The 24565-nt window shown below is 63.7% G+C and overlaps 3 protein-coding genes across 4 annotated transcripts; all 3 read left to right on the top strand.

Moving 5' to 3' along the window:
• The first annotated feature begins 1917 nt into the window (after positions 1–1917).
• Positions 1918–4473, top strand: RAMP2 (receptor activity modifying protein 2). Of its 2 annotated transcripts, XM_032711298.1 has the most exons (5): positions 1918–2037; positions 2178–2328; positions 3376–3486; positions 3826–3928; positions 4070–4473. In XM_032711298.1, exons 2-5 carry the CDS (start codon positions 2268–2270, stop codon positions 4323–4325), a joined length of 531 nt encoding a protein of 176 aa, XP_032567189.1. In that variant the 5' UTR covers positions 1918–2037; positions 2178–2267; the 3' UTR covers positions 4326–4473. The 2 variants fall into 2 exon arrangements, with proteins under 2 accessions (XP_032567189.1, XP_032567190.1); XM_032711299.1 differs by lacking the exon at positions 1918–2037 and having other exon boundaries at positions 2137–2328.
• Positions 4474–4807: 334 nt separating this feature from the next.
• VPS25 (vacuolar protein sorting 25 homolog) lies at positions 4808–7579 on the top strand. The gene is made up of 6 exons (XM_032711518.1): positions 4808–4948; positions 5096–5241; positions 5327–5380; positions 5767–5855; positions 6340–6415; positions 6926–7579. Exons 1-6 carry the CDS (start codon positions 4884–4886, stop codon positions 7036–7038), a joined length of 543 nt encoding a protein of 180 aa, XP_032567409.1. The 5' UTR covers positions 4808–4883; the 3' UTR covers positions 7039–7579.
• A 4727-nt stretch (positions 7580–12306) lies between these two features.
• On the top strand, positions 12307–24517 carry WNK4 (WNK lysine deficient protein kinase 4). The gene is made up of 20 exons (XM_032711119.1): positions 12307–12771; positions 17849–18021; positions 18230–18450; positions 18542–18699; positions 19246–19334; positions 19410–19629; positions 19705–20035; positions 20196–20326; positions 20399–20466; positions 20557–20698; positions 20769–20885; positions 20959–21114; positions 21390–21447; positions 21589–21723; positions 21848–22434; positions 22657–22753; positions 22865–23288; positions 23423–23625; positions 23741–23838; positions 23939–24517. Exons 1-20 carry the CDS (start codon positions 12322–12324, stop codon positions 23939–23941), a joined length of 3861 nt encoding a protein of 1286 aa, XP_032567010.1. The 5' UTR covers positions 12307–12321; the 3' UTR covers positions 23942–24517.
• The last annotated feature ends 48 nt before the right edge of the window (positions 24518–24565 follow it).

Genomic DNA, 24565 nt, shown 5'->3' with positions numbered 1-24565 from the left:
CCGCCCCAGGCCCCGCCCAGACCAGTCTCAGGCCCCGCCCAGACCAGTCTCAGGCACCGCCCAGACCAGTCTCAGGCACCGCCCCACCTGGCCCCAGGCCCCGCCCAGACCAGCTTCAGGCCCCGCCCCGCCTGGCTCCAGGCCCCGCCTCCGATCTCGCGTATTCCCCCGCCCCCCGCTTTGTGGCCACGCCCCTGTCCCGCCGCAGGTCACGCCCCCGCATCGCGGCCACGCCCCCGCCTCGCTGCCGCCGCTGGTCCCGCTGTTCCCGGCGGTTCCGGCGGGCTCGGGGCGTGCGGGGCTCCCCCGGCGGAGCGGGCCCGTGCCAGCCCGGCGAACACCCCCACGGGATGCGGGGGACGGGCCGAGCCCGGCGGGTCTGAGCCCGCTGCCCATCCCGCCCCGGTGCCCGCCCATGCTCGGTGCGCCCGGCCCCGCCTCTGTTGCGGGCCCGGTTCGGTCCCGCAGGAAGCGCTTGCCGGGACAGCGCCGGTCCCGCCCCGGGACAGCTTGGCCTCGACGAGTCGCCCCGGCAGTCCCGAGCCCCTCTGGCTCCCCGTGGCGGCGCCGGGCAGGAAGCGGCTGCTGGCGGCGGCCCTTCCTGACCCGGTGGCCCCGGCGGTGGGGAGCGGGCGGTGCTGGCTCCTGCCCCGGCAGGGGCCCCGTCCATCCCCCCGCCGCGGTGCGGAGCGCCGGCTGCCCCGGGGCGCCTCTCCCCGCTGACCCTGGGGGGTGACCCCGAGGGGAGGGACGAGCAGTCCCCGCATCCCGCCCGCATCTGGGAGCTCCGCTGAGTCAGGCGGGGCGGGGAGTCCCTGCGGTTGGAGCTTGTTCCATAGCACTAGGGGATGCCTGCCTTTGCCCTGAGCAGGGGAAGCACTGGGAGAAGAGTCCCAGGCACCAGGAGCCTGACCCTGCACGAGCCAAGCTCCTTATTTGGCACTCTGGGTGGGACTTGGCCGGGAGCACCGGGGATGCCAGGCTGGGTGGGGGGCCCAGGCCTTTGGCTAGCAGCCACCATCCCATCCCTGCCTGTCCTGTCCCTGCCCATCCCCTCCGGATGCCCCAGGAGGGAGGTGGCCATCCTTGCCCCGGGGCCGTGCTGAGATCATTGGGTGTCTCCCTGGCAGAGGCTCCTGCCACCCAGCCGGAGGCTCTGCTGACTCCACCGGAGAGTGGAACTGGGGGGCTCCAGCCCTATGGCCACTGGAGTGCCAGGGATAGCTTCCAGATGTGACTACTCATCTGCAGAAGGTCCCGTGGTGCCCTGGAGTGATGGCTACTGTGGCCTGGGGAGCATCAGAGAGCTCTGCCAGAACCTCTGCTGGGGAGCTAAAGACCGGAGTAATCATCTTTCCACAGCAGGCAGGGTCCCTCTGAACTGTGCTTCACTGCAATCCAGTCCCCACTCTGCACGTCTACAGATGGCTGGTAAAGGGGAGGCTTTGAGCTGCACTCTGCCCCTAGGCAGGGGTGAAATGAGCTCACCTGGCCTCAGCTTGGTCCTATGAGGGAATGCTGCAGACCCATGGGCTGGGGTCACCCTCAGTTGGGGGACATGGGCCCCTGGGTGGGATCTGCTCCAGGAATAGGGGGCTCCAGCAGAGCTGGGCAGGCACTGGGCTGGGCGGTGCGGGAGGAAGGCGTTGGGGCCAAGGACTGTCAGGGTCGGCCAAGTCTCTGCCCTCTCCCCACCTCCTCGGCCTCGTGCCTGTGGGCAGGTCACGTCATCACCCTTCCCTCCTCGGCCGCGGGTCTGAGCAGGGGCTGGAGCTGCCCCAGCTGTGCCGCCCATGGGGCAGATGTTGGGGCCATTGGTCCCGCTGCCTCCCCCATCCCTGGGCGGCAGCGCCCGTCCGGGGACATTGTGCTTCCCCGTCCACTCCCCCCGCTGCTGGGCTGCCTGCCCTCCACGCAGGAGACGAGGGATTTCACAACCCAGCCCAGACAGGATTAAAGAGAAATACACAAGTAAACAAATCGCAGCCTCGTAAGGCTGGACGTGCTGTGCGGGGAGCAGAGCCTCCGGGCCAGCGGGTGAGGCACGGGTGTCGCGGGTGCTGGGGCGCCGGAGCAATGCCCGCGGGGGCCGGCACCGCGCGGCACGGCGGAGTCCCGCCGGCAGAGCCGCTTCAGAGCAGCGCTGAGCAATCTCATTTTTCACACGTCTCCTGTAGTCAAACTGCCCCTGTCAGAGGAAAGGAGTTGCTTCCTGTTATTTCCATTGAAATCCTTGTCCCGGTCGTTAGCCGGCAGGCTTTGGCAGGATGGCACCGCTCGCACACACAAGCTCCGGCCACCTCTCCCAAGGGCTCCTGCTGCTCTGGGGTAAGTGCGCGGGGGGCGGCCCCGGGGGCTCCGCACCTCGCACCACCCCGCATGTGGCCGCCCTCCCGCTCGTGGGGCCCAGGGTCGGGGTCTCGGCTCAGCCCGACCCACCGCCTATCCCGGCATGGGACCAGCCTGAGGGTGGCTGGGACAGCCATCGACAGCCTGGCCAGGGGTCAGTGGCAGGTGGGTGCTGGGGGCAGCCTCCACCACGCTCATCCCCGATCTAGCAGGGAGCCCTGCAAAGCCCCGAGCTGCAACAGGAGCCGCAGCACCACACGTGCCCAGGCAGAGGGGCTGGATGGGACCATCGGGGATAGAGATTGGGACAGGGTGGGCTGCCCTTTCCTCAGCCACTGTACCAGCCCAGGAGCACCCCATGGCCAGTGCCTGGCTGTTCCAGAGCTCCCCATGAACGGCCTAGGCAGGGCCCCCTGGGGCCCGCCAGCATTGCTGCCCCACACCATGGGCCCTCAGCCAGGGGTGGAAGATGGATGGGGCGGTTTCCTTGGGCCATGGGGCCCCGTGGGGCAGGCGAGACATGCCCCACGCCCTTGGCAGGCTGTGCTGGGCGTGGGACTGATGGCAGGCGGAGGGGCTCTCCGGCAGTGCCGTACTGTGTCCAGCGCTTCCTCTTCCTGCCTCAGCCCTGTCCAGCTGCAGTGCAGCCACCCAGGGCAATAGGGCGGTGCCCGCGCTGGCTCCCCATGGGCAGTGGTCATGGCTCACCCCTGTGCCCAGGGCCCACTGCCACCAGAGAGCTCCTCTGAGCCCTTCAGCAGCTTCCCACAGCCTGGCTGGACCCCTCTGCACAGCCTCTGCCCATCTGGGGGGCTGGACACTGTGGCCCCAGCATGTGCCAGGATTGGGGCAGCTCCCCGTCCTGTGCCCCAGCTGCTGGCTCCAGTGGCCCCCAAGGGACACTCAGAATCAGTTCCCTGCTGCAGACCCAGTCTCTGCTGAGGCAGCTCCTGTGCATGGAGCCCTACCAGCATCTGCTCCCCTTGACCCTGTGTTGTTCCTCACCCTGTGTCCCCCCTTCTGCAGTGCTCCTGGGGACTGGGCTCTGCCACACGGACGCCGAGACAAAGGGCTTTGGCCAGGATGCCGGGACAAGCTCACCCATGGCCATGTCCAACGGGACAGCCCAGCCCATGGGTGAGTGCTGGGGCTCAGCAAGGGCTGTGCAGACCCCTGGGCCCAACGGTGCCCTGGCCAGGGCTGGCTCTGCACCGTAGGGTTATCCTCCCCCTTTCCCCTGGCTATCCCCAAAATAGCTGGCGTGTGCCAGCCAGCAGCAATCTGCCCTCCCACTGTGCTCGTGGCATTGCCCTGGGACTGCTGTGGAGTCTGGGCAGCACCCCAGGGCTGCTGCAGGGTCTCTCCCCCATCTTGCCAGTGTCTCTTCTGCTGGCCTGCGTGTCACCTGGCAGCAGGGGCAGGCAGGAATGTGCTATGGAAGGGCGTGCTGCCCATGCTCAGCACCTTTCCCCACAGAGGGAAATTACTCTGACATCACACAGAAGTGCTGGGATTACTTCGTCTACCTGATGAGGAATGTGACAGCATCAGAGTTGTGCGAGTGGAAAGTCATCAGGAGGTATGGGGCGGTGGGATCTTCCCCTCTGGCAGCAGGGTACAGGGGCTGGGCAGTCCAGAGGGGTGCTGCTGGGCTGGGGATGGCCCGGGGGTCCGTGCCCTGGTGCCCTGTCCCCTGCCAGTGCCCCGGCTGTCTCCCCAGACCCTACAGCGACCTGCAGTTGTGCCTGGAGCTCTGGGCCGACCGCCTGAACTACAGCTACCCCAACGCACTGGCGGAGCAGTACATCTTTCAGAGCCACCACCGCTACTTCCACAACTGCACCCTGGAGCACCCGGTGTACTTCGACCCACCCGAGGACGTGTTGCTGGCCATGATCATCGCCCCCATCTGCCTCATCCCCTTCCTCGTCACCCTGGTCATCTGGCGCAGCAAGGATGGCAAGGCACAGGCCTAGCGCTGCCACCCCGTCCCGCGGCAGGGCACGGACCCCCGACCACCCGAGCCGTCCCGTGGGCTCCTGGGGCCACCGCCCCGCGCTGCTGGGGCGGCTGGTTCCTGCCTTCCCCCGCGCCGCGGCCCGGGATTAAACGCTTCTCCCCCCACGCCTGGCTCTGGTTCTTCCGTCGTTCGATCCCGCCGCGGGCCCGCCGCGGGCCCACTCCCGCCGCCAACCCCGCCCCGGCGTGGGCACGCCGGCAGCTTCTTGCCGTGGGAAACGTGCCTCGTGGGATACCGGGACCGGAAACACCGGGACCGGGAACACCGGGACCGGGAACACCGGGAACATCGGGATCGGGAACTGGGCGGGGCCACCCCGTCCGGGAGGGGCGAGGCTCGGAGGGGGCGGGACTGCGGGGCGGGACCCTGCAGGGAGGGCGGGGCCTCGGTGGGGAGGGGTGGGGGCTCGGTGAAGAGGGGCGGAGCCTCGTTGGAGTGGGCGGGGCGCCGCGGCCGCGCCGGAAGCGGGCTGGGCCGGGCCGGGCCGGGGCGGAAGGCGGCGGCGGCGGTTCCGATGGCGGAAGCGGAGGCGATGAGCTTCGCGTGGCCCTGGCAGTACAGCTTCCCGCCCTTCTTCACGTGAGCGCGGGCGGGCACGGCGCGGGACTGGGCGTGGGGCTGGGTCAGGGCCAGGGGGATCAGGGCGGGGGACGCGGGGCACCGGGGGCACCGGGCCCGGGGGCTGCCGGTGCCTCTGCGGCCCCGCGCTGACGCGACCCCCCGCAGGCTGCAGCCCAACGGCGAGACGAGGCAGAAGCAGCTGTCGGCCTGGTGCGCGCTGGCGCTGGCGTACAGCCGGCGGCACCGCCTGCCCGCCATGACGGTGCGGGAGGCGCAGGACATCCCGCTCTTCGCCAACAGCCGCCTCCAGCGTATCCTTTGGGCCCGGTGCCCGCGCCCCCGTCGCCCCCACCCCCCGACCCCGCCTCCGTCAGCGCCTCCTTAACCCGCGCCCAGGGAAGCTGCCGCTGGAATCCATCCAGGTGGTGCTGGAGGAGCTCCGCAAGAACGGTGGGTGCCTCATGCGTCCATCCGTCCATCCGTCCATCCGCTCCCCGACAGGACAGCTCCGTGCCGGGGCAGGGACTGCCCATCCCGTAGGTTTGGGCTATGCTGCAGCCCGGGCTGGTTCCTTCGGCCATCCCTGCCCGTGCCTCCACGGGACCCAATCCTGCCGTTGCAGGCAGATTTAGCTGAGGAGGAAGAGGGGTCTCAAAAGAGAAATCGATTTCTGTAGACACAGCGATATTTAGGAAGTTGGCGTGAGCAGTTGGGAGGAGGCTGGACCCTGAGGCTGCCCTTGGGTGTAGTGTCTGGCATGTGTCCTGAAATCTGCACATTTGATCCTTACTGCTGACTTGTGCTCTGATTCAGTCTCTGTTCCCTGTTGTTTTTAGGGAATCTGGAATGGTTGGATAAGAATAAAACCAGCTTTCTGATCATGTGGAGGAGACCAGAAGAATGGGGAAAGCTCATCTATCAGTGGGTGAGAGAGCTGCACACCCAGACCAGGCTCAGTGTCTGAGAGGACAGGGGGTCCTGCTGCTATTTGGGAAAGACCACTGCGGTGTTCTCCTCTTGCTTCCTCATTGCTTTTACCTTTCTGCTTCCATTTCTCCCTGTTGCAGGGAGGGGGTGGGTTATCAGCAGCTTCTTGCTTGCTGTGAGCTGCAGTGTGAGTGGCGGGTGCCACTGCCTGCCCCCAGTGCCACTGGCTGTTCCCTGGTGAGGACAGGACAGTGTCACTGTGTGTGGTCCGAGTCCTCACTGCAAAATGTGGGCAGGAAGAACCGAGGGGCAGGGAAGGAACCATCTTCATCCCCTCAGGCTGCACTTCTGACCCTGCTGCCCCAGGCTGCTGCTGCTGCTGCTCCTCGAGTGCTGTGCACGCTTTATGTCCCGTGCTCTGGGGTGTACGAGGATGTTCAGCCACATGGATGAGATTTGCTGTGTTGCCTTTCTGTTTCCAGGTGTTGAAGAATGGCCTGACCAACTCTGTGTTCACGCTGTACGAACTGGCCAGCGGGGATGATACCGAGAGCGAAGGTACTGTCAGGGCCCATGGTCTAGAGCAGGTTTTCAGAGCACACTGGATTGGAGCATGTAAACAGTTAATTGTCAGATTATAGTTTTGTAGATTAAATATTTTGAAATCTCACATGCAAAGCTCGCCCCCCACACCACTGGCACGTGCTGCTGCGAAGGCTTTTAACACTTTGCAGGAACATGTCCCTCTGTAATTGCATTTTCACTTCCCCGGTGCCCAGCGCTTTCTCTGGTGAGGTGAGGGGTGTTTTGTTTTCATGCCGAGCTCCTGCACTGCCTTAGAGGCTCCTGTGACTCATCCCTGCTGTCTGGTGTCCTTCAGGCTCTGTTCCTGAAGCAGTGATGTAGGGATGAGCCTGTCAGTGTAGCCGTGTGACTCTCGATTTGCTGTAGTGTTACAGTGCTCTGCAGAGCCCTCTGCTGCCCCCAGTCCCTGGACTTTGCAAGCCTGTTTATTTCCTGATGTGATTTTTTTTTTTCCTATTGATGGGGATCTTGGTCCTTCCCTAGAGTTCCATGGCTTGGATGAGGCTATGCTGCTCCGTGCCCTGCAAGCCTTGCAGCAGGAGCACAAGGCTGAAATTATCACGCTGGATGACGGCCGAGGCGTCAAGTTCTTCTGACAGGAGCTCCCTTCCCTTCCCCAGCTGCAGTCTTCGGTCTCGCTGACAAGGGTCGCTCCCTGGGCTTGGCTTCACGCCCTGACTGCAAGTAGCTGCATCCTCAGGATTTCTTGGGGCAAGGAGAGTCTGCGAACCCTTCTGAAGACATGACTTAGAAATATCCCGAGATCCTCTGTCTGTCTGTTCTTCCTCTTGATGTGCTTGAGAGGCTAGAGCTGCTCCAAGCAGTTCTGAGAGGGACCGCCCAGTAGTGAAACACCGGGGCTGCTGCTGGTCCCTCTTCCTGTGACAGCCTCGGAGCAGTCCCAGCTGGCTGGTTGAGCTTGTCCTCAAAGGGCCCCCCATCCCTCTGCCAGCCACATGCCTGGGCCCCCCATTCCCACTGCAGTGCCCAGGGGTGAGGCAGGAGCAGGGGACTGACCGTGGCTGCTGTGCTGTGGAGTCCCTCAATGGCAGAAGGAAATGCACTTACTGCCAAACGGGCTGGGGGATGCCAAGGAACTAATTTCAGGTGATTAAAATGAGATGTATTTATAGAGCAGCCTGGGTGTTTTCATCTATCTTTATTTTTCCATCAGAAACAAAGCGTACCAGATTCCTGCCCTCCAGTCATGTTTCCTCGCTGCCCTGGGGGAATGCAGCGGTGCTGGCGAGGGCTGGGCCTCCCCCAGGTGGGAAGCAGCAGCACAAGTGCTTTTCTCCACTTGGCAGGGCCATGGCCCCTGGGAGCCCTCACTGCCCATCTCAGGACAGAGACATTTACTTTAATTTTGCGCTTGCAGCCTGCTGGAAGCCCCTGGGTTTGTGCAGAGGTGACAGGGTAAGCTCTGTACCACTGTGGCTGGTAAAGGGATGACTCAGCTTTAGACTCTTGGTGCTGACAACAAAGTCCCCAACTTGTTGGAAGCCGTGGCCCAGGTACAGTTGCTGACCCCGTGAGTCCTGGGGAAGCCAGATGGCTGTGCTGGGGCAGGATCATGCTCACCTTTCCGTGGTGGAGGCTGGGGGCAGGGCTGGAGTGACCTTTGGTCAGACCAGTGTGGTTGTTCTGGGGGTCCGGCACCTGCCCTGGCCAGTGCTGACCAACATGTCCAGCCTGCCCTGCCCTTGGGGACAACCCAACACTGGTGTCACTGCCGCTGACAGCCGGTGTCAGTGTCAGGGAATCCTCGGTGTAGGTGGGATGCTGGAGTCCAGGGGCTGCAAAATTTAAAACTTTCCATTTTGTAGCAGGAGCCCGTTGACCTCAACTTGGTGGGATGTGCTGCCCTGGTCTGGGCACGTCTCTCTGGAGCTGCAGCTGAAGCTTAGGCTTCCTGTCCGTGCCCAGGGACAGCAATGCTGTGGAGGAATTCCTGAGTGCCAGCACTTCTCTGCTGGAGAAAGGCACTGGCAGCACTCACGGTGAATCACTGACACACTGGGCAGGTGTGGTCTCCAGTCCCTGTGAGCTCTGCCATGGTGCTGCCGTGCACTGACAGCACTGAGCAAGGCCAGCAGAAGCAAAGGCTGTGCCACAGTGTGTGCCAGGAGCCCCACAGCACGTCTGTCCCCACAACTGGCTCAGGCTCTGCTCAGCCCGGGACTCACTGCCTCCCTTTGTGTCTGCAACCACCGAAGTCTCTGTGTAGGATCTGTCTGCTACCAATGTCTGCCCTGGACTGGTTTTGACGTCCGAGACCTGCCTCTGCATCCCTCTCCATGCCACTCACATTGCCCCTACCCTCCCTGTTTGCTCTGCCTGCCTCTGTGGCCGCAGTGCTGTGCCTGAAGGTGTCTGCACTGGATCCCAAACAGCGAGCCTCCAGCAGTCAGGCTCAGGGTGTCTGTCCTTGCTGTCTGTGTGCATGATGTGGACCTCCCAGCACTGTGTTCCGAGCTGGGAGTGCTGTCTGTAACCTGGTTGTCCTTGAGGGAGTCTGTGTTCTTAATTAAATTCGCTCCCTTCTTAGGAAATGGCTGATGTGATATTAGATAAGACTAAAACTAGCTTTTTCGTTCCGAGGCACTCCTGGCAGCAATTCCCTTCTCTTTTTCAGCTTCCTATTTAGTTGCTTATTCAGTGGGAGGAGGAGGAGGAAGAGTATGTCCCCTCTGCGGAATGGACACGGTGTAAAATTCCTTTTCCACACCCTCTGGGCTCGTTATTGGAGGCCACATCCAGCCATGCCTGCGTAGACCCTGTGGGACCAGCTGCCCATGCCGGGCACCATGGTGTTGCTGCTGCAGTGAGGTGTCACTACCAGGGCCGTGGGATGGGTCCTTGGAATGGCAGATGTGCTGCTGGCTGGTGCTGCCGCCCTGGAGGGAGCAGGTGTCCCTCTGTGGAGGTGCTGCCCAGCCCAGCCCTGTGGAGGTGGCGTTTCTGGGGGGGCTGATGCAGCCCCCTCCTCTGGCCCATGGCCCCTCAGAGGCCCTTGCTGCATCTGGCCAGGGTGATTAGGACTCACTGGCTGGGGCGAGGCACTGCTCAGGGGCTCTGGTGCTGAGATAAGGCACTATCAGGCCAGGCACACTCAGATCCCACTGGTCAGGGAGGTAAGGTGCCAAGAGGGGTTTTATTTAATGTGGCTGCTTAGGAACAAGAGTTGTTTCAGTATGATAAATTTATATGTTGGGATAAACTTGCAGGCGGATCCCATCTGTACCTCTGGGCTGAGGAAATCCTCCGCAGTGATCTGCCCAGGGTTACTGCCAGAGCTGAGGTTTGGGTGCCACCTCCTTCTCCCTGAACTCACATGGGTTAGAGCAAGAAGGGGCAAGGCAGCTCCTGTGGGCACGGGGTGGTGAAGCCAACTGTGAAAAAAGCTCTGGGTGTCCCTGGAGCCCTGGACCCTTCCTGGGGTGGGCACCTTGTGCCACGCAGCCCCAGCTGTGCATCCCCATCTCTGGAGGGGGACACACACCTTTGTCTGGACCCATCCTGGCCTTTCCATGATCCTGCCCTGAGCTCTGGAATCAGAACAGACAATTCCTGGCAGGGCTTGCTGGAGCCCAGAGCTGAGCAGGGCTTTGATTCATGATCTGATTCTAAGGAGAGTGATTACACAGTCCCCTGTTCTCTTCCTGGCAGCCAAATGCAGGTGAGAAATGGGTTATGTTCCCTGATTGCGGCGGTTCCTCAAAGCGAGGGCTGGCACTGGCATCCACAACCCAGAAATGTCACCCTGATAACGCTGGGGAGCTGCAATGGGCACCTGATTGTGGAGCAGGAGCTCTCTGTTTTCAGGCCAAGTTGTCTCCAGCTTGGTGTCCCTGGCCAGGTCAGGAGGGGAACTGTGCCCCTGCCTGAGCTGCCTGCCCCCTGCCAAACTCTGGTGTGGGGTGGCATTTGGCCAGGGGTGACTAGGGAATTTCTCAGACCACTCATCAGGGATGTGTGGGAGGGCAGCAGTCGGAGCTGCTGATTTCCTCTCCTGTCTGCAGGGGCCTCACTGGACTGGAATACTCCCCTGCGCCTCTGGGATCTTCCAAGGCATCTCATTTCATGATGAAAAACCTCGATAAGGGGACATGTCCCTGCCAGCAACCAAGCCGAGATCTTTGCCTGTCTCTGTATGTCTCACTGGAGAGATGGGGCTCCCTGCCAGCCTGGGCCATGTTCCTGTGCCCGGGCAGTGCAGGGTCCCTGTCAGGGAACCCTGGGTGGGGGCAGCTGCAGAGCTAGCCCACAGGGCCACGGGCAGCATGCCCCCCTTTCTGGCAGTGCCGAGAAGGGCTGGGTTCACCCGAACAAAGTGCGTTATTTGATAGAACTGCGTCAAACCGTGTTGCACCTGACAACACAAGAGTCACCCATGGCAGGGCCAGCATGAGTGCTGCACCCACAGCCTGTTGGTCCCAGCCTTTGGGCTCCCGTGGCCATGGTAGCCCGGTGCCCCGGCAGCAGGTAATGCCCTGCAGGGGCCAGTGCTGGACACAGTGTTCTGCCAGCAGTGGTTGTTCCCCCAGGACCATGCCCCTCAGACACTCCAAGGAGTGCAGGGCTGGCTGGGGATGTCACTGCTCCCTACTCAACAGCCTGTGCTGCATGAGCAGCTCTTGGCAGGCAGGCGTCGGTCAAACCCCTTGTTGGGAGGGGGTACCCGTCTCCTCCAGTGCTGGAGAGCCGAGCTGGAAGAGCTGGTCATGTGGGGGGAGCAGAGGGGAGATCGGTGGTGTTACACAGCTTGGCCATGGTTTCTGTAGGAAGCACATCTCATTAAATGCTTCTCCCTCCTCCTGCCGCCAGGGATTTGTGGGGAACAGCAGTGTCGGACACGGCCACAGCCGAACTTCGGGTCAGCAGCCCCAATTGCCCGGCGTCACACCGTGGGTGCCAGGTGCGTTTAGGAGGAAATGGCAGTGCTCCAGTATGGATCCACTCCTTAATGTTTCCTGTATCGTTGAGTAGAAACAATCTGACCTCAGGGAAAAGAAATTAGCGGTGGCCTCAATTGCTTTGTGTTTTATGTAAACAGCCTCACCGGCAGAACAACCCTCCTCCTTCAGCCTGGAGAGACAACACGCTCTTGTCCGGCTGTTGGCTCCCGCGGGGCTGACACACACCTTCGACTCTTCCTATTTGCGTGACCCTAATTTCAGGATTTCAGACTGTAGTGAACCCGAGCAGGGCTGTCTGGGGCGGCGGGGGGGGGGACCCGTGACCAGGCAGCGGGACGCGGCTGCTCCCGGACACACTGCTCCCTGACCGGAGTCAGAAACTCCGAGGAAACGTCTAAACCAGGCGCGTTCCTAACGTCCCGGCTCCGGCTGCGTCGGTCACAGCGGCCTCGGAGCCCCGCAGGGGCGGCAGCGGGCGAGGGGCTGCTCTGCGGGGAGGGGAGGGCGTGAGTCCTCGGGGCAGCCACGGCAGCGCGGCCCCGGGTGGGCGCCAGGCAGTGACCCCCGGCCAGGAGGGGACACCCCGCATCCCGGGGGGATGCCCACCGTTCCGCTCCCGGCGGGGCAACCGGGTGCGATGCCGGGGCTCTCGCCCGCTGCGCGCAGCCTGTGTCCGCAGCCGCAGCGCTGGGCACCGTCCCGGGGCCGCTGCCCGGTGCGCTGTCGGTACCCGGTGCGGGGCCCCTGCCCGGTGCGGGGCCGGTGGCGCAGAGTGGGCAGGGGGCGGTGGCCGCGCAGGGGCGGGCCCGGGCGGGGCGGGGGCGGTGCCGCCGGGCGGGGCAGCGGCGGGGCTGGGGCCGGTGCCCGGGCCGGGTCTCGGCGGTCCCTCCTGGCTGCGGGGTCGCGGCGGCAACGGGTGCGAAGCTGCGCGGGAGCGGCGGCCCCGGCCGGGCTGAGCCGATGCTGGCGGCCGAGCCCGCCGCTGCCGGAACCATGTCCCAGCCCGAGGCGGAGCGGACGGGTGACGGCTCCGCACCGGAGCCGGAGCCGGAGCCGGAGTCGGGACCGGGGCTCCCCGGACGGGCTCCTCACCACAGCCGACGGCCCTCGGGTCGCGACTCCCGGCGCGCCTCCTTCCGCTTTAACCGGCGGAGCTCGGCCGAGCTGGAGCTTCTGGGGTACCCGGCGCCGGACGGAGTGCTCGGGGGGTCGCCGCCGCCGTCGGGCGTCGCCGGGCTCCGGGAGCCGGAGGAGACGGAGAGCGAGGAGGTGGAGACGCGGGCGGTCGCCACCTCCCCCGACGGCCGGTTCCTCAAGTTCGACATCGAGATCGGCCGCGGCTCCTTCAAGACCGTCTACAAGGGGCTGGACACGGAGACCACCGTGGAGGTGGCTTGGTGCGAGCTGCAGGTACGGCCCCTGCCAGCGCCTCCGCCCCTGCCTACTCGCGCTCTACCCGTGCCCGCAGACCCCTGCACCGGGGCAAGGGGCTCGAGAGGGGTACTTGGACCCTTCTCCATCCAGTTTCCCTGGCATGTGCAGGCCCCCAGGCCTGAGCCCACATACCCCTGCTGCCTGCCTGAAAGCTGTGTGGGACCCGTAGGGCACCTTCCCGGGCTGGAGCCTGTTCTGGCAATGGCAGGGACTCTCGAGCCCCCACTTCTGCCAGGCACTACCAGCCAGTCGGGTAACAGCAGCCGGGCAGGGTAGAGACCTGTGGCTGGGCACGGGCTCCCCTCGCTGCCCTGCACTGTGCCGATCACTGCCAGTGCCTTGGTGCCTCGCGGGGCTCCTGGCCCGGGCCCAGACTCCTGCTTAGCACCGCCGCTCCTGGCCCTCCTGCCCATCACGTGCTGTTTTCCGTTTGCCTTTTTGCCGCCTGTGCTTTGGAGCATGCCAGGGGACCCAACCTCTTGGTACCAGTCCCTGTTCTGGGGCTTTACAGGTGGATCCAGGATGAGCTGCTGGGGCTGAACAACCCCCTGCCTTTCTGGTGCCCACCAGCTTGCAGATTTTCCCCTGGGAGGGCAGCAAGGGCAGCAGTGCCCTCCCTGCCCATGTGTCTGTGCCAGTGCTGGAAACGGCTCCGAGGTTTGCTCCGACAGCCCTTGGTTTGCTCTGGAGCACGTGCCTGCAGCAGACGGGGGCTGGGAGTCAGCTGGGAGCAGGGTACAACACGACCTTGATGTGCTCTGCCTGCTTGACCTTTGCTGAAGTAGAGGCTGTGGGCACCTGTGTGTGGTTTCTGTGATGCTGCCAGGGGCTCTCTGCTGGGAGCAGCTACCTGTGGTTTTGCAGGTCTCTGAGGAGTGTTCCTCTCTGCTGACATACTCCTTCATCCCCTTTGCTGCCTTACAGCCTGACAGCAGGATGCAGACAATGGGATGCTGAGGGCAGTGGTGAAGATGTTGCTTGTGCAATGCCTTCGCCCACTTATTGTTTTTGATGGGGGTGATCTTGCCCATGGAGGTGCACAAGGAGAGCTGTGCCATGGGGCTCCCTTTTCTCCTTGAAGCCCCTGGGGAAGGGCTTTGGTGAAGTCCAAAGTCTCCCACAGGCTCCTGGCCCTGGGATGGCTGCTGTGGTGGGAAGGTCCAAGTCCTTGTTGACACAGAAAAACATGTCTTGCGAGTTTGTTGAATTGTTCCTAAAAGCTCGCTGCAGTGGCAGGTGTCTGCCTGGGCTGGGTCCTTGGGGTGGCTGCAGCCCAGCAGAGCAAGAAGAGATCCTGAGAGAGAGGTGGGTGATTTCTGGAGGGCTGACTGTAGCCTCTTAATGAGGAAGGTGAGGATTGGCCCCCCCTCATGGGTTGCACAGAATTGCTGAGAGTTCAGTCCGGAGACGACTCAGTTCTCCCACCCTCACGCAGCTCCACGGCTCCATCCAAATGTCCCTGACCTCTGCTGAGTCCCTTCAGGTGGCAGCTGCTGCCGGGGATAGGCTCTCCTTGGTGAGACCAGGACCTTCTCTGGATGAGTCAGCCGTGCCCAGTGCTTCCCACTCAGCTGGCTCCGTGTCCCTCCCTGTGGGTCTCAGCCCCATGTCACAGCTGTGCCCCAGCTCCCCTGCGCTGGCACCTGGTGTGTGCAGTGGGACTGGCAGCACATCTCCTTCCCTGCCCTCCTGCCCATCCCTGCAGCTGCACGTGGGCAGAGCTGGTCATTTGTGTGAGGCTGCTGGGGAGTTGAGGCTGCACCATCCAGGTGGGAGAAAGGAAGCTGGGAAGCAAAATGCTCCCGTGCCTCAGTCCAGCAGGCACATGCTGGCCTCACTGCTGGTCCTGCGAGTCAGCCAGGCAGGAGTGGCAGGAGCCACTTGCTTGGTCCCAGGGGAGCTGGCAGGGGGTGGGTGTAGAGAGGCCAGGGTCTAAGCTGAGCTCTTGGCAGGGACCCTCCTGTGAGCATCCCATGGTGTTGGGAGACCTGGCAGACCTGGCTCTCCTTGCCCTACACCTTGCCAGGGGAGCACAACCAGATCCCTGTGGGCAGCCCCAGCCCCACTCCCCCCCAGTGCTGCCCCTGCACCTCCCCCCCACCCCTCTGCCCCAGCCCTCTCCCCTCCCCACCCACTATTTGGCTTCGTCCCACTGAGCACTCTTTATCCAGTGTCTCTTGTCCCCAGATCCATGTCCCACAAGGGGCTGAGGGCACAGAGGCAGACTTTTAGAAGTTTGTTTTTTTCAGCAATCATGCAAAGAGCTGGACACTGTGACACAAATATGGGATTTGGAACCGCAAATAAAAGTGGTTGTGGTTCTGCCACTTTAAAAATAGCTTTGTCCTGTGCATTTCACAGTTCTCCTTCTATTGCCTTTCAATTCCAAATGAATACCTAACCTCAGGCCTGACCTGTTCTGCACCAGCGAGCCTTGTCCAGCTGCTGTGATGGATCCCAGTCCCAAATCCCATCTCTCCCTACTGTCCTCACCCTGCCCTTCCCTCCTCAGAGTCTGGCAAACTGTACGTTGGTTTTGCCTGTCCAGTCTTCCTGTGAGACCCCTCTGGGGACCTGCCCAGCCCCATCCCCTCGTACCACTGCCCCCTACTCCTGAACGCAGCGTCTGTCTGTGCCTCCTGCCTGTGTCCACAGCCCCACTGTTTGTGCTTTCCAGCTTTAGCCCAGGACTATTTCTGTGGTAGGTGCTGCGGGCAATGGGGAAGGAGGAAGCAGGGAGGAAACCGGAGGCCCAGATTGGGGTTGGGCTGTAAATACCTGTCTGTGAGTGATTTTCCTGTGGAACCCCTTGGGGCTCCTCAGTGGGCAAGAGCATCCTGGGCAGTGGGTGCTGTCGTGCCTCCCCTGGCTCCAGCACCCAGATTGGACTGGTAACCTCAGCCAGCGGCCCTGGGGCTGTGGGGCACCTTGTGTGTGTGCTCACACGCCTGTGAGCACGCAGGAGCTCCCTGCTCAGCAGGGCAGACCTGTGGGCAGGGCAGTGAGGCAATGGCACCCACTGCTGCTGTAGAGTTGGCTCCTGTGCAGGGGGCTTGGGACTTCCCTGTGGCTGGAGGTGCTGTGGCCATGGCTGGGCACTCTCCAGCACCCGCTCTGTGCCCCACCATGGTGTTGCTGTGAATGCTCCTCCAGAGTGTGAGTGCTATGGGAACAGGAGAGCCCTGGGAGTGCTGCAGAGTGTGCTGAGTACCAACACTGCCAAGTGCTGGGGACAGGTCCTGCTGCAGAGGCGAGAACCATCCTCGGCCACCATGCCCAGCCCTCCCTCCTCCCTTGCTGGCCTCAGCTCCCAGTGTTGGCTGTGCCGGGCTCCCTGGCAGCCAGCTCCTGGCTCACAGGATAGGGCTGGACTACTGCCACCAGCTCCTCACCGTCCCCACACCACCATCCCCAGTGTCCTCCCCCACCCTGTGCGGGTGCTCTTAGGAGAGGACGTGGTGTGCCCGTGCCGTGCAGCATGTCCGTGCTGGCAGCCCTGCCTGCCCTGCCCTCCCTGGTGCTCCTCTGGCCACAGATCCCCACAATCAATGGGGAGAGCATCAGGATGCCTGGGACTGGGAGCGGCTGCTGCTTTGGTCGTGCATGAGGAACGGTGCCAGGTGAGCCCAGCAGACCTGGCACAGGCTCAAAGGACACACTCAGCTCCCCCAGACTTTGCTCCAGGCACAGTGGGAGAGGAAGCCTTGTGCTGGGGTCCTACCTGGGGTTGGAGGTGGCACAGTGGGGGCTGTGCTGGCACAACTGATCCAGGTGGGGTCTGTTCTCACTGAGCTGGGAGAGCCATGGCCACCCACAACTCCCTCTCTGCCCCTGTTCACAGCCCATGGCAGCTTCCTTGTGCCCTTGCAGGTTTGTGGGGTGCAGTGAAGCCTCTGGATGCCTCTGTGGGCAGTGGGGAGCCAAAGGGCGTGATGGTGGCTGTGGCACTGGGCAGGGCAGCCGGTGATTGCTGCTGGCCATGCAGGGGTTCGGGGGCTGTTTTCCTCCTCGTGTATGAAAGGTCCCATTCATCCCACTGCAGCAGGCTCAGGTTCTCATCTGGGCTGAGCCGGTCCCTGAGCGTGTGTTAAATGCAGGGGGGATTATGAAGCGGCTCCAGTCTGGCCATGGGGCCACCTGTGATGCAATGAAAATATTACGAAAGCTGCTGGGGCTGAGGGATGGCAGCCACGGGCCAAGGGGCTGAGCACAGCTCTGGCAGCGCTGGCAGTGGGAGCTCCATGGCAGCTCCGGTTTCCTTCCCCCCGAGCATGGGCTGGGCAGGGGTCCCAGCTGGAAGGCCCCCAGCAGCCGAGCTCATCAGGACCCCAGGCTGTGGTGGAGTTGTCGGTGCTCCTGCTCCTGCTTCTGCCCAGGGCTCGGCACTCACAGCTGCCCCGCTCAGGGCAGGATCCAGCTCCTCTAGCTCTGTTCAGTCAGCTCCACCCTTCCCTGCACTCTTAGGCTGTGTCCCTCCAGGATGGAGGGTTCCGTCCCCTCCGCTGGCCCCGACCCCAGCTCCACTCAGCACCCTCGGCTTCGGTTTCCAGTTTAATTAACTAGAGCAGGAGGAACATGGAAAAACCTGGGCTGGAGCCTCCCCCGCCCGCTTTCCCCAACAAAGGCTTCATTGAGGCTGTCCCGGCACCCCGCCATGCAGAGCTTGGTGCCGGTGGTGCCCCGGCAGGGGCAGAAGGGCCGTGGCCATCGGGTCTGCACAGGGCAGGATGGCAACCGCTGCTGCAGAGCCCCCGCGTGTCCCCTCGGCAGGAGGGCTGCAGGGTGGGCTTCCCTGTCCTGTGGGGAGGGGGTGGGCTCCGGCTGAGGGCTGAGCGAGGGGAGGGATGGGCGGCCCCAGCACAGGACAGCGGGGAAGCACACGAGCGCTTCTCAGTGCCTCATCTGTTGTGCACACACCCAGAGCAGGGGGAGAGGGGTGGAGGGAGGCCACGTTCCGGGGCGGCCCCAGCCCTGTGTGCACCGCTGTGCCGGGGGACAGCAGGTCTCGGCAGGACCCCGTGTGCCCCCCTCACCCCCTCGATGGCTCCCACAGACGCGGAAGCTGTCAAAGACAGAGCGGCAGCGGTTCAGCGAGGAGGTGGAGATGCTGAAGGGGCTGCAGCATCCCAACATCGTTCGCTTCTACGACTCCTGGAAGTCAACCATCAAAGGGCAGATCTGCATTGTGCTGGTCACAGAGCTCATGACATCTGGCACCCTGAAAACGTGAGCAGGGACCGCTGGATTGGGGTGTGCAGGGGAGGGGGCAGGGTCCCTGCTGAGGTGCTCTTTGTTGCTTGCCCAGTGTGGGCACCTGAGTCTGGATAGCCTTGGCACGGCAGCAGGAGGAGAGTGGGCTGGGCCAGGGCTGGGGCATGGTCCGAGCCCCACAGGTCTGAGCCCTGGGGGTCTGAGCCCTGTTGGTCCCTGGCAGGTACCTGAAGCGGTTTAAGGAGATGAAGCTGAAGGTGCTGCAGCGCTGGAGCCGGCAGATCCTCAAGGGGCTGCATTTCCTGCACACCCGCTCCCCTCCCATCATCCACCGTGACCTCAAGTGCGACAACATCTTCATCACGGGCCCCACGGGTTCGGTCAAGATTGGGGACCTGGGCCTGGCCACACTTAAGCGAGCCTCCTTTGCCAAGAGTGTCATAGGTGGGGTCCCAGCATGGCTGGGCTCGCGGGGGCTGGGGGGGCTGCAGGGGGTGGGTTCCCCGGGGGTACTGAGCTCCACTGCCACCTCCAGGCACCCCCGAGTTCATGGCACCAGAGATGTACGAGGAGAAGTATGACGAGGCGGTGGACGTCTACGCCTTCGGGATGTGCATGCTGGAGATGGCCACCTCAGAGTACCCCTATTCCGAGTGCCAGAATGCTGCCCAGATCTACCGCAAGGTCACCTCGGTGAGGCCCCAGCCCCGGGCGTGGGTGACGCTGCTGGCTGATGCTGCAGGAGCCAGGAAAAGGGATGGGGGAGGGGGGACAGTCAGCTGAAGCTGTCAGGCCTTGTTGCTGCCCAAAATGTGTCACTGGGAAGGTTGTGCAAGTGGTTAAAGATAGTCTGGTCAGCGAGGGGTTGCTGTGCTGGGGCATGGAGATGCGGGTGGTGGTGGTTGGGGCCACGGCTTGGCCAGACCCTGTGTCCCTCACCCGACACTAGGCACTGCCAGCACATTAATGGGGTGGAACAGGAGCAGGTCTGCTTGGCCACCCCCTACATCAGGCATGGCATCTGCCCTGGCCGGTTACGGCCAGTTCCTGCCAGCTCCTGCCTGCTGGGGTGGAAACCCAGAGCCCCAGGGTATCCTGGCCCGTGCAGGCACACGTGGCTTGGCCATGGGAGCTGCTGCAGTTCCAGTGGAGCCCTGGGCTGGTTCTTCTCCGGGCCCTGGGAGCCCGGCATTGCGGCGAGTTGGCACAGAAGAAGGTGCTGACATTCATCACCCGCAGGGCCTGAAACCCAGCAGCTTCTACAAGGTGAAGGTGCCAGAGCTGAAGGAGATTATTGAAGGCTGCATCCGCATGGACAAGAATGAGAGGTGGGGTCAGAGCGGGGGCCTGGGTGGTACGGTCCCCCTTGGCCCCCAGCCCTTGCTGAGCTGTGTCCCCTGCAGGTACACCATCCAGGACCTGCTGGAGCACTCCTTCTTCCAGGAGGACACGGGGGTGCATGTGGAGCTGGCTGAGGAGGATGATGGTGTCAAGTCTGGGCTCAAGCTCTGGCTGCGCATGGATGACACAAAGAAGCTGCATGGCAAATACAAGGACAACAACGCCATCGAGTTCCTCTTTGAGCTCCACAAGGACGTAGCAGAGGAAGTGGCCCAGGAGATGGTGGGGATGGGAACAAGGGAGCCCTGGGTGCTGTGGGGTCCCTGCACCCCAAAGTGACAAGCCCCCTCCGTGCAGGTGGTCCTGGGCTTCATCTGTGAGGCCGATTACAAACTGGTGGCCAAGGCAGTGAGGGATCGTGTGGCTGCCATCAAGCGCAAGCGGGAGAAGCTGAAGCGTGTCCAGGATGTGCCATCACCTGCAGAGCCAGAGCAGCCGCCGGGTGTCCTGCAGCTGCTGGAGGAGCTCAAGTCCCCACGGCCACCCGGTGCCCCAGTGCCTGCCCCAGCCATCCCTGGCTCCAGGGACTCCGTCTTCAGCAGCACCTTCCCCCCAGAGCCTGAGGAGCCCGAGGCCGACCAGCACCAGCACTTTGCCTACCAGCACACCAGCTACTCCTCGGCCACCTGTGCGTAGGCACTGGGTGGGCGACAGCTGGGTGGGCAGCAGGGGACCTGAGGTGGGAGGTGGATGGGGGATCCCTCTCCTTCTCCCAGCCCCACAGCCCTTTCCCAGGCACTCAGCTGGGGAGGGGACTTGCTCTGGTTCATGCCAGTGCTCCTCCACAGCCGACTGTGAGACAGATGGATACCTGAGCTCCTCCGGCTTCCTGGACTCCCCAGACCTGGCCCACCGCAGTTTTGTGGCTGGGGGCCCTGCCAGCCCTCCTCCCACCCGGCCCGTGCGCTGCTTCCCCACGGTGAGTAAGGCCCCGTGGGTGGGGGGGGTCGGGGCGGCTGTGGCACCGTCTCACCCTGTCCTCTCCCCTCAGAGCATCGCGGTGCAGCTGCCCACAGAGCGCTTGCCCCCTGCTAGTGGCTTCTCCTCCCCGGTGGACAGGTGAGGCTGGGGGGCTGGGTGAGGGCTGGATGGAGAGTGTGGCACCTGGGAATGGCCACGCTGATGCTCCAGTGCTGGGGCTTCTTGCAGCTACACCTCAGATGTGGCATCGGGCATGAGCGATGGCTGCGAGGGGCTCTCGGCCAGCGAACAGAGCATGAAGCTGCCGCCCAAGCGAGCCTCGGGGAAGCTGCTGCGGCGCCGAGCCCGCTCCAGGCTGCGCATAACCAACGTGAGTGCCACGGGTGCCAGGCGGGCGCCAGGCAGGCGCTCCCAGGCTGAGCCAGCTCTGCCACCCACAGATCTCCGACAAGAGTGACCGGGTGGTGGAGTGCCAGCTGCAGACCTACAACAACAAAATGGTGACCTTCAAGTTTGACCTGGATGGGGACAACCCGGAGGAAATTGCAGCTGTCATGGTGAGTGCGGATGAGGGTGAGGGCGAGGATCTACCTGGCTGTGCCAGGTGCTGACCAGCCCCTCTGCCCCCAGGTCCACAACGAGTTCATCCTCAAGTCAGAGCGGGATGGCTTCATCAACCGCATCCGGGACATCATCCACCGCGTGGAGACCCTGCTCCGCAAGGACGGGCGCAGCGGCGCTGAGCTGCCCAGGAGCCCCGAGGCTGAGGGTGGCGTGGGCAGCCCTGTGAGTGCCAGCCCGGCCCTGCCAGTGCTGGCAAAGCTGCTGATGCTCAGTGTGACTGGGGGTGCTGCCTGGTCCCAGAGAGCCCGGGGGGAAGGGGGCTGGGGTACAGGGTCCTCCTGTGGTCATTTGCCCACTGCTGTGACAAGTGGTGGTGGTCCCTTGCCTGGTACAGCCACCAGCTCCTGTCTCTGCAGGTAGTGGGGCCAGGGTGGGGCTTAGCACAGCTTGGCCGGGGCCTCTGCCCCAGTGTTGGGCTTAGCTCATCCTCCTTGCAGGTGGACCTGCAGCTGCAGGGGCTCTCGCGCTCCATCTCCTCCTCGTCCTCCCTCAGTGGTATGTCTGTGCCCCTGCGTGGGCTCTTCTCATCCCCTCCAAGCCCCATGCAGGGCAGGGGATGGCCTCAGCCAAGCCTGGTGGGGTCTCATGGGGCATGTCCTGCCCTGGCTGAGCCTGGTTGTCACCCCTGTGCTGCAGACCTGAGTTGCACCAGTCCCAGACTCTCTGTGCAGTCCCCCGTCCTGCCATCACTGAGCCGCTCCCCGTCAGAGTCTGACCTGGCCAGCCCTGCAGAGGCACCGGCAGCCCCGGCACCGCTGGAGGCCCCTGCAGGTACCGGCACTGGCAGGGCCAGTGTCCATCGCACCGGGGCCGCCGGATCGAGGCTCTGGGGTGCCTGGGTGGGGGGGGAGGAGGGGGCACTCAGGCGCCACTCCTGATGCTCCTCTCTCTACAGGCTCCGTGCAGACCTGGCCACTCATCTCAATGGCTCCCTCCTGGCTCACGTCATCACCGGTGTTCCCACAGACCCCCACAAGGACCCCAGAGGGGCCTGTCCCACCAGCCCTGCCCCAAGCACTCCTGTCCCCACAGCCTCTCCCCACGTCCCCTGTCTCCTCTGAGCTCAGCAGCCCCCTGAGCCCCCCTGTGACCAGCACATCCTGGTCCCCCACCACCCCCCTCCTGACCCTGGCCAACGTCTTCTCCTTGGCAGTGATGAGCGTGGCCCAAACGCTGCTGCCCACTGTCTCTCCTATCGCCAGCTCGGGTGGGCACCTCTACCCTCCACTGCTGCCACGGCCAGAGAGTCTTGTCCTGGGGGCCCCACGCTTTGTCTACCCCGACCCCACCAGCACAGTCAAGCCAGTCCCAGCTGGCAGTGGGATCCTGGAGTCAGCAGGGGCTGATGTCCCCACTGCCAGGGGGCCCATATCCTTCCCACCCCCAGCACCAGCCCCAATGTGCCCCACAGACAGTGAGGCCGTGGGTAGTCCCCTGCCACCGCTGAGCTCATCCACGCCAGGGAGCCCAGAGGGCAGCATGGTGAGTATGGGGGTGCAAAGGCTCCCCAAGGCTGCTTGAGGTGAAGCTCAGTGCCAGGGGGGCTGGGTGGTAGCTGCAGGGGAACAGGAAGCCTCATGGCTTGTGAAACCACTTGGATACTGGGAGGAATGAGCGGGCAGTGTGTTCCAGGAGCAGTGGTGGGGGAACAGGAGATGTGGGAGGACGTGGGAAGGGGCAGCTGATTGTGCTCAGGTCCCACAGGTGCCATCTGGTGTCCCCAAGCCCAGCCATTCACTCATCGTGTCGGAGTTGCCGGACCCTGCCGTGCGCACGGCCCAGCTCTCACCCATCAACGAAGGTGAGGTGGGGCAGGGCTGGGGCTGCACTGGAGCCGTGCCCGTGCTGGGCACATGATGTTCCCGCCAGCCCATGAGCCCTGAACCCCACCAGCTGCCCCTGTCCCCAGCAGAAGCCAAGCCCCAGGTGCTGGGCCGGTTCCACGTGATACCAACCAAGGACCTGCCTGCACCCTCCCCTGTGCAAAATGGGAGCAGCAGCGAGGGAGAGCAGCAAGTGGGGCCAGCGAGTGGCTCCCCACCTCCCACGGTCCCCGACACCGGCCACAGCTCAAGCAACAACTCGGATGCAGTGCTGAAGGCAGCGGAGCAGGAAGCCAAGGCTGAAGAGGCGCTGGCCAAGGAGGGCACGATGCCAGTGGCGCCGCTGGAGAGCGACCAGGAAGGCCCTGGGGAGGAGGGCACAGACAGCACCCCCCAGGCCGTGCTGAGCCAGGTGTGGCTGAGCTACCCCCGCAACCTGTCCTACGTGAGCAGCGACGACACCGAGAGCGAGGACGAGGAGATCTGGGAGGAGCTGCAGAACCTGCGCCAGAAGTGAGCAGGAGGGTGGGCTGCACCCAAGAGGTGACGCAGGGCCTGCAGGAGGGGACAGGTCTTCCCACCACCCCAGGTGGGAGGGCGATGCTCCTTCCCCAAGGCCCTGCTGCCACACCCCATGTCCTCCGCAGGCACTTGGCCGAGGTGCAGTTGCTCCAGAGTGCCCAGAAGAAGGAGATTGAGGAGCTGTACCTGAGGATGGGGAAGCAGCCACCACTGGGCATCGTCTCTCCTGCCGCGATGCTGTCCAGCCGCCAGCGCCGCCTCTCCAAGGGCAGCTTCAACCCCTCCCGCCGCAACAGCCTGCAGCGCCTGGAGTTGGCACAGCCCGCAGGTGACAGCCCCGCTCCCACTCCCCCCAGAGCCCCGAGCTGGGCGGGGTCTGTGGGATCCCTCCGGGCTGGGTGTTGCAGGGCCACTGCCCCCGCTCAGGGCCGCTGTCCCCGCAGGCATCATGCGCCGTAACTCGCTGAGTGGCAGCAGCACGGGCTCGCAGGAGCAGCGGCTCAGCAAGGGGGTGACCTTCGCCGACGACCTCGGCCGCATGGTAAGGGCAGGGGCGAGGGTTAGGGTGAGGGTAGGGGTTAGGGTTAGGGATGGGGGCTGATCCTGGCATGCTCCCAGCTCATGGCCAACTCTCTCTACAGTAGCCGGCTGGCCAGCAGTGACTTCATGAACTACCTCATCCAAGTGCCTGTGGCCCCAGGGCAGAGCCCCCGCACCCCCTGGAAGGCAGTGTCAGCCTCGGGCAACCCAGAGCTGTGGTGGGGACCCTGAGGGCTCTGCAGGGGCAGTGCAGCTGGCCAGGGGCAAGTCTGTCCCACCTCCAACCCTGTGCCCCCAGGGCCCTCCCTGCTGTCCCCAGCCCCTTTGCTGGAGGACATGTGCCAGGTGTCCCCACCTCTTGTGGCTTTACTGAGCTGAGCCCACCCCGGAGCCCCTGCTCGCCCCAGCCCTGCACCACACTGATCTCCATCCCCCTTCCCACACGGGCCTGAGCCCCCCGCTCACCCTACAGGGTGGGATGAGCTCCCCATGGCCCTGTCACAGGATGGAGCTGGAGCACCAGGAGCCACAGGATCCAGGAGCACTTTGCTAAGAACTGGTGTGCAGAAGACATTTTCATAAACACAGATTGAATACGAATGGAGTGTGTGTGTGTGTCTACTGGGCAGGATCTGTGGCTGCTGGCCTTGCTGTGCCACAATAAAGAGCAGAACAGAAAATCCCGCCCCAGCAGCCCCCGAGGGGGTGAGATCCTGAGCCGGGCTCTG

This window comes from Chiroxiphia lanceolata, chromosome 26 (assembly GCF_009829145.1).
Source record: "Chiroxiphia lanceolata isolate bChiLan1 chromosome 26, bChiLan1.pri, whole genome shotgun sequence".
Lineage (NCBI taxonomy): Eukaryota > Metazoa > Chordata > Aves > Passeriformes > Pipridae > Chiroxiphia > Chiroxiphia lanceolata.
The sequence above is the reverse complement of the archived record's forward strand: the minus strand, read 5'-3'. Positions and strand labels throughout refer to the sequence as shown.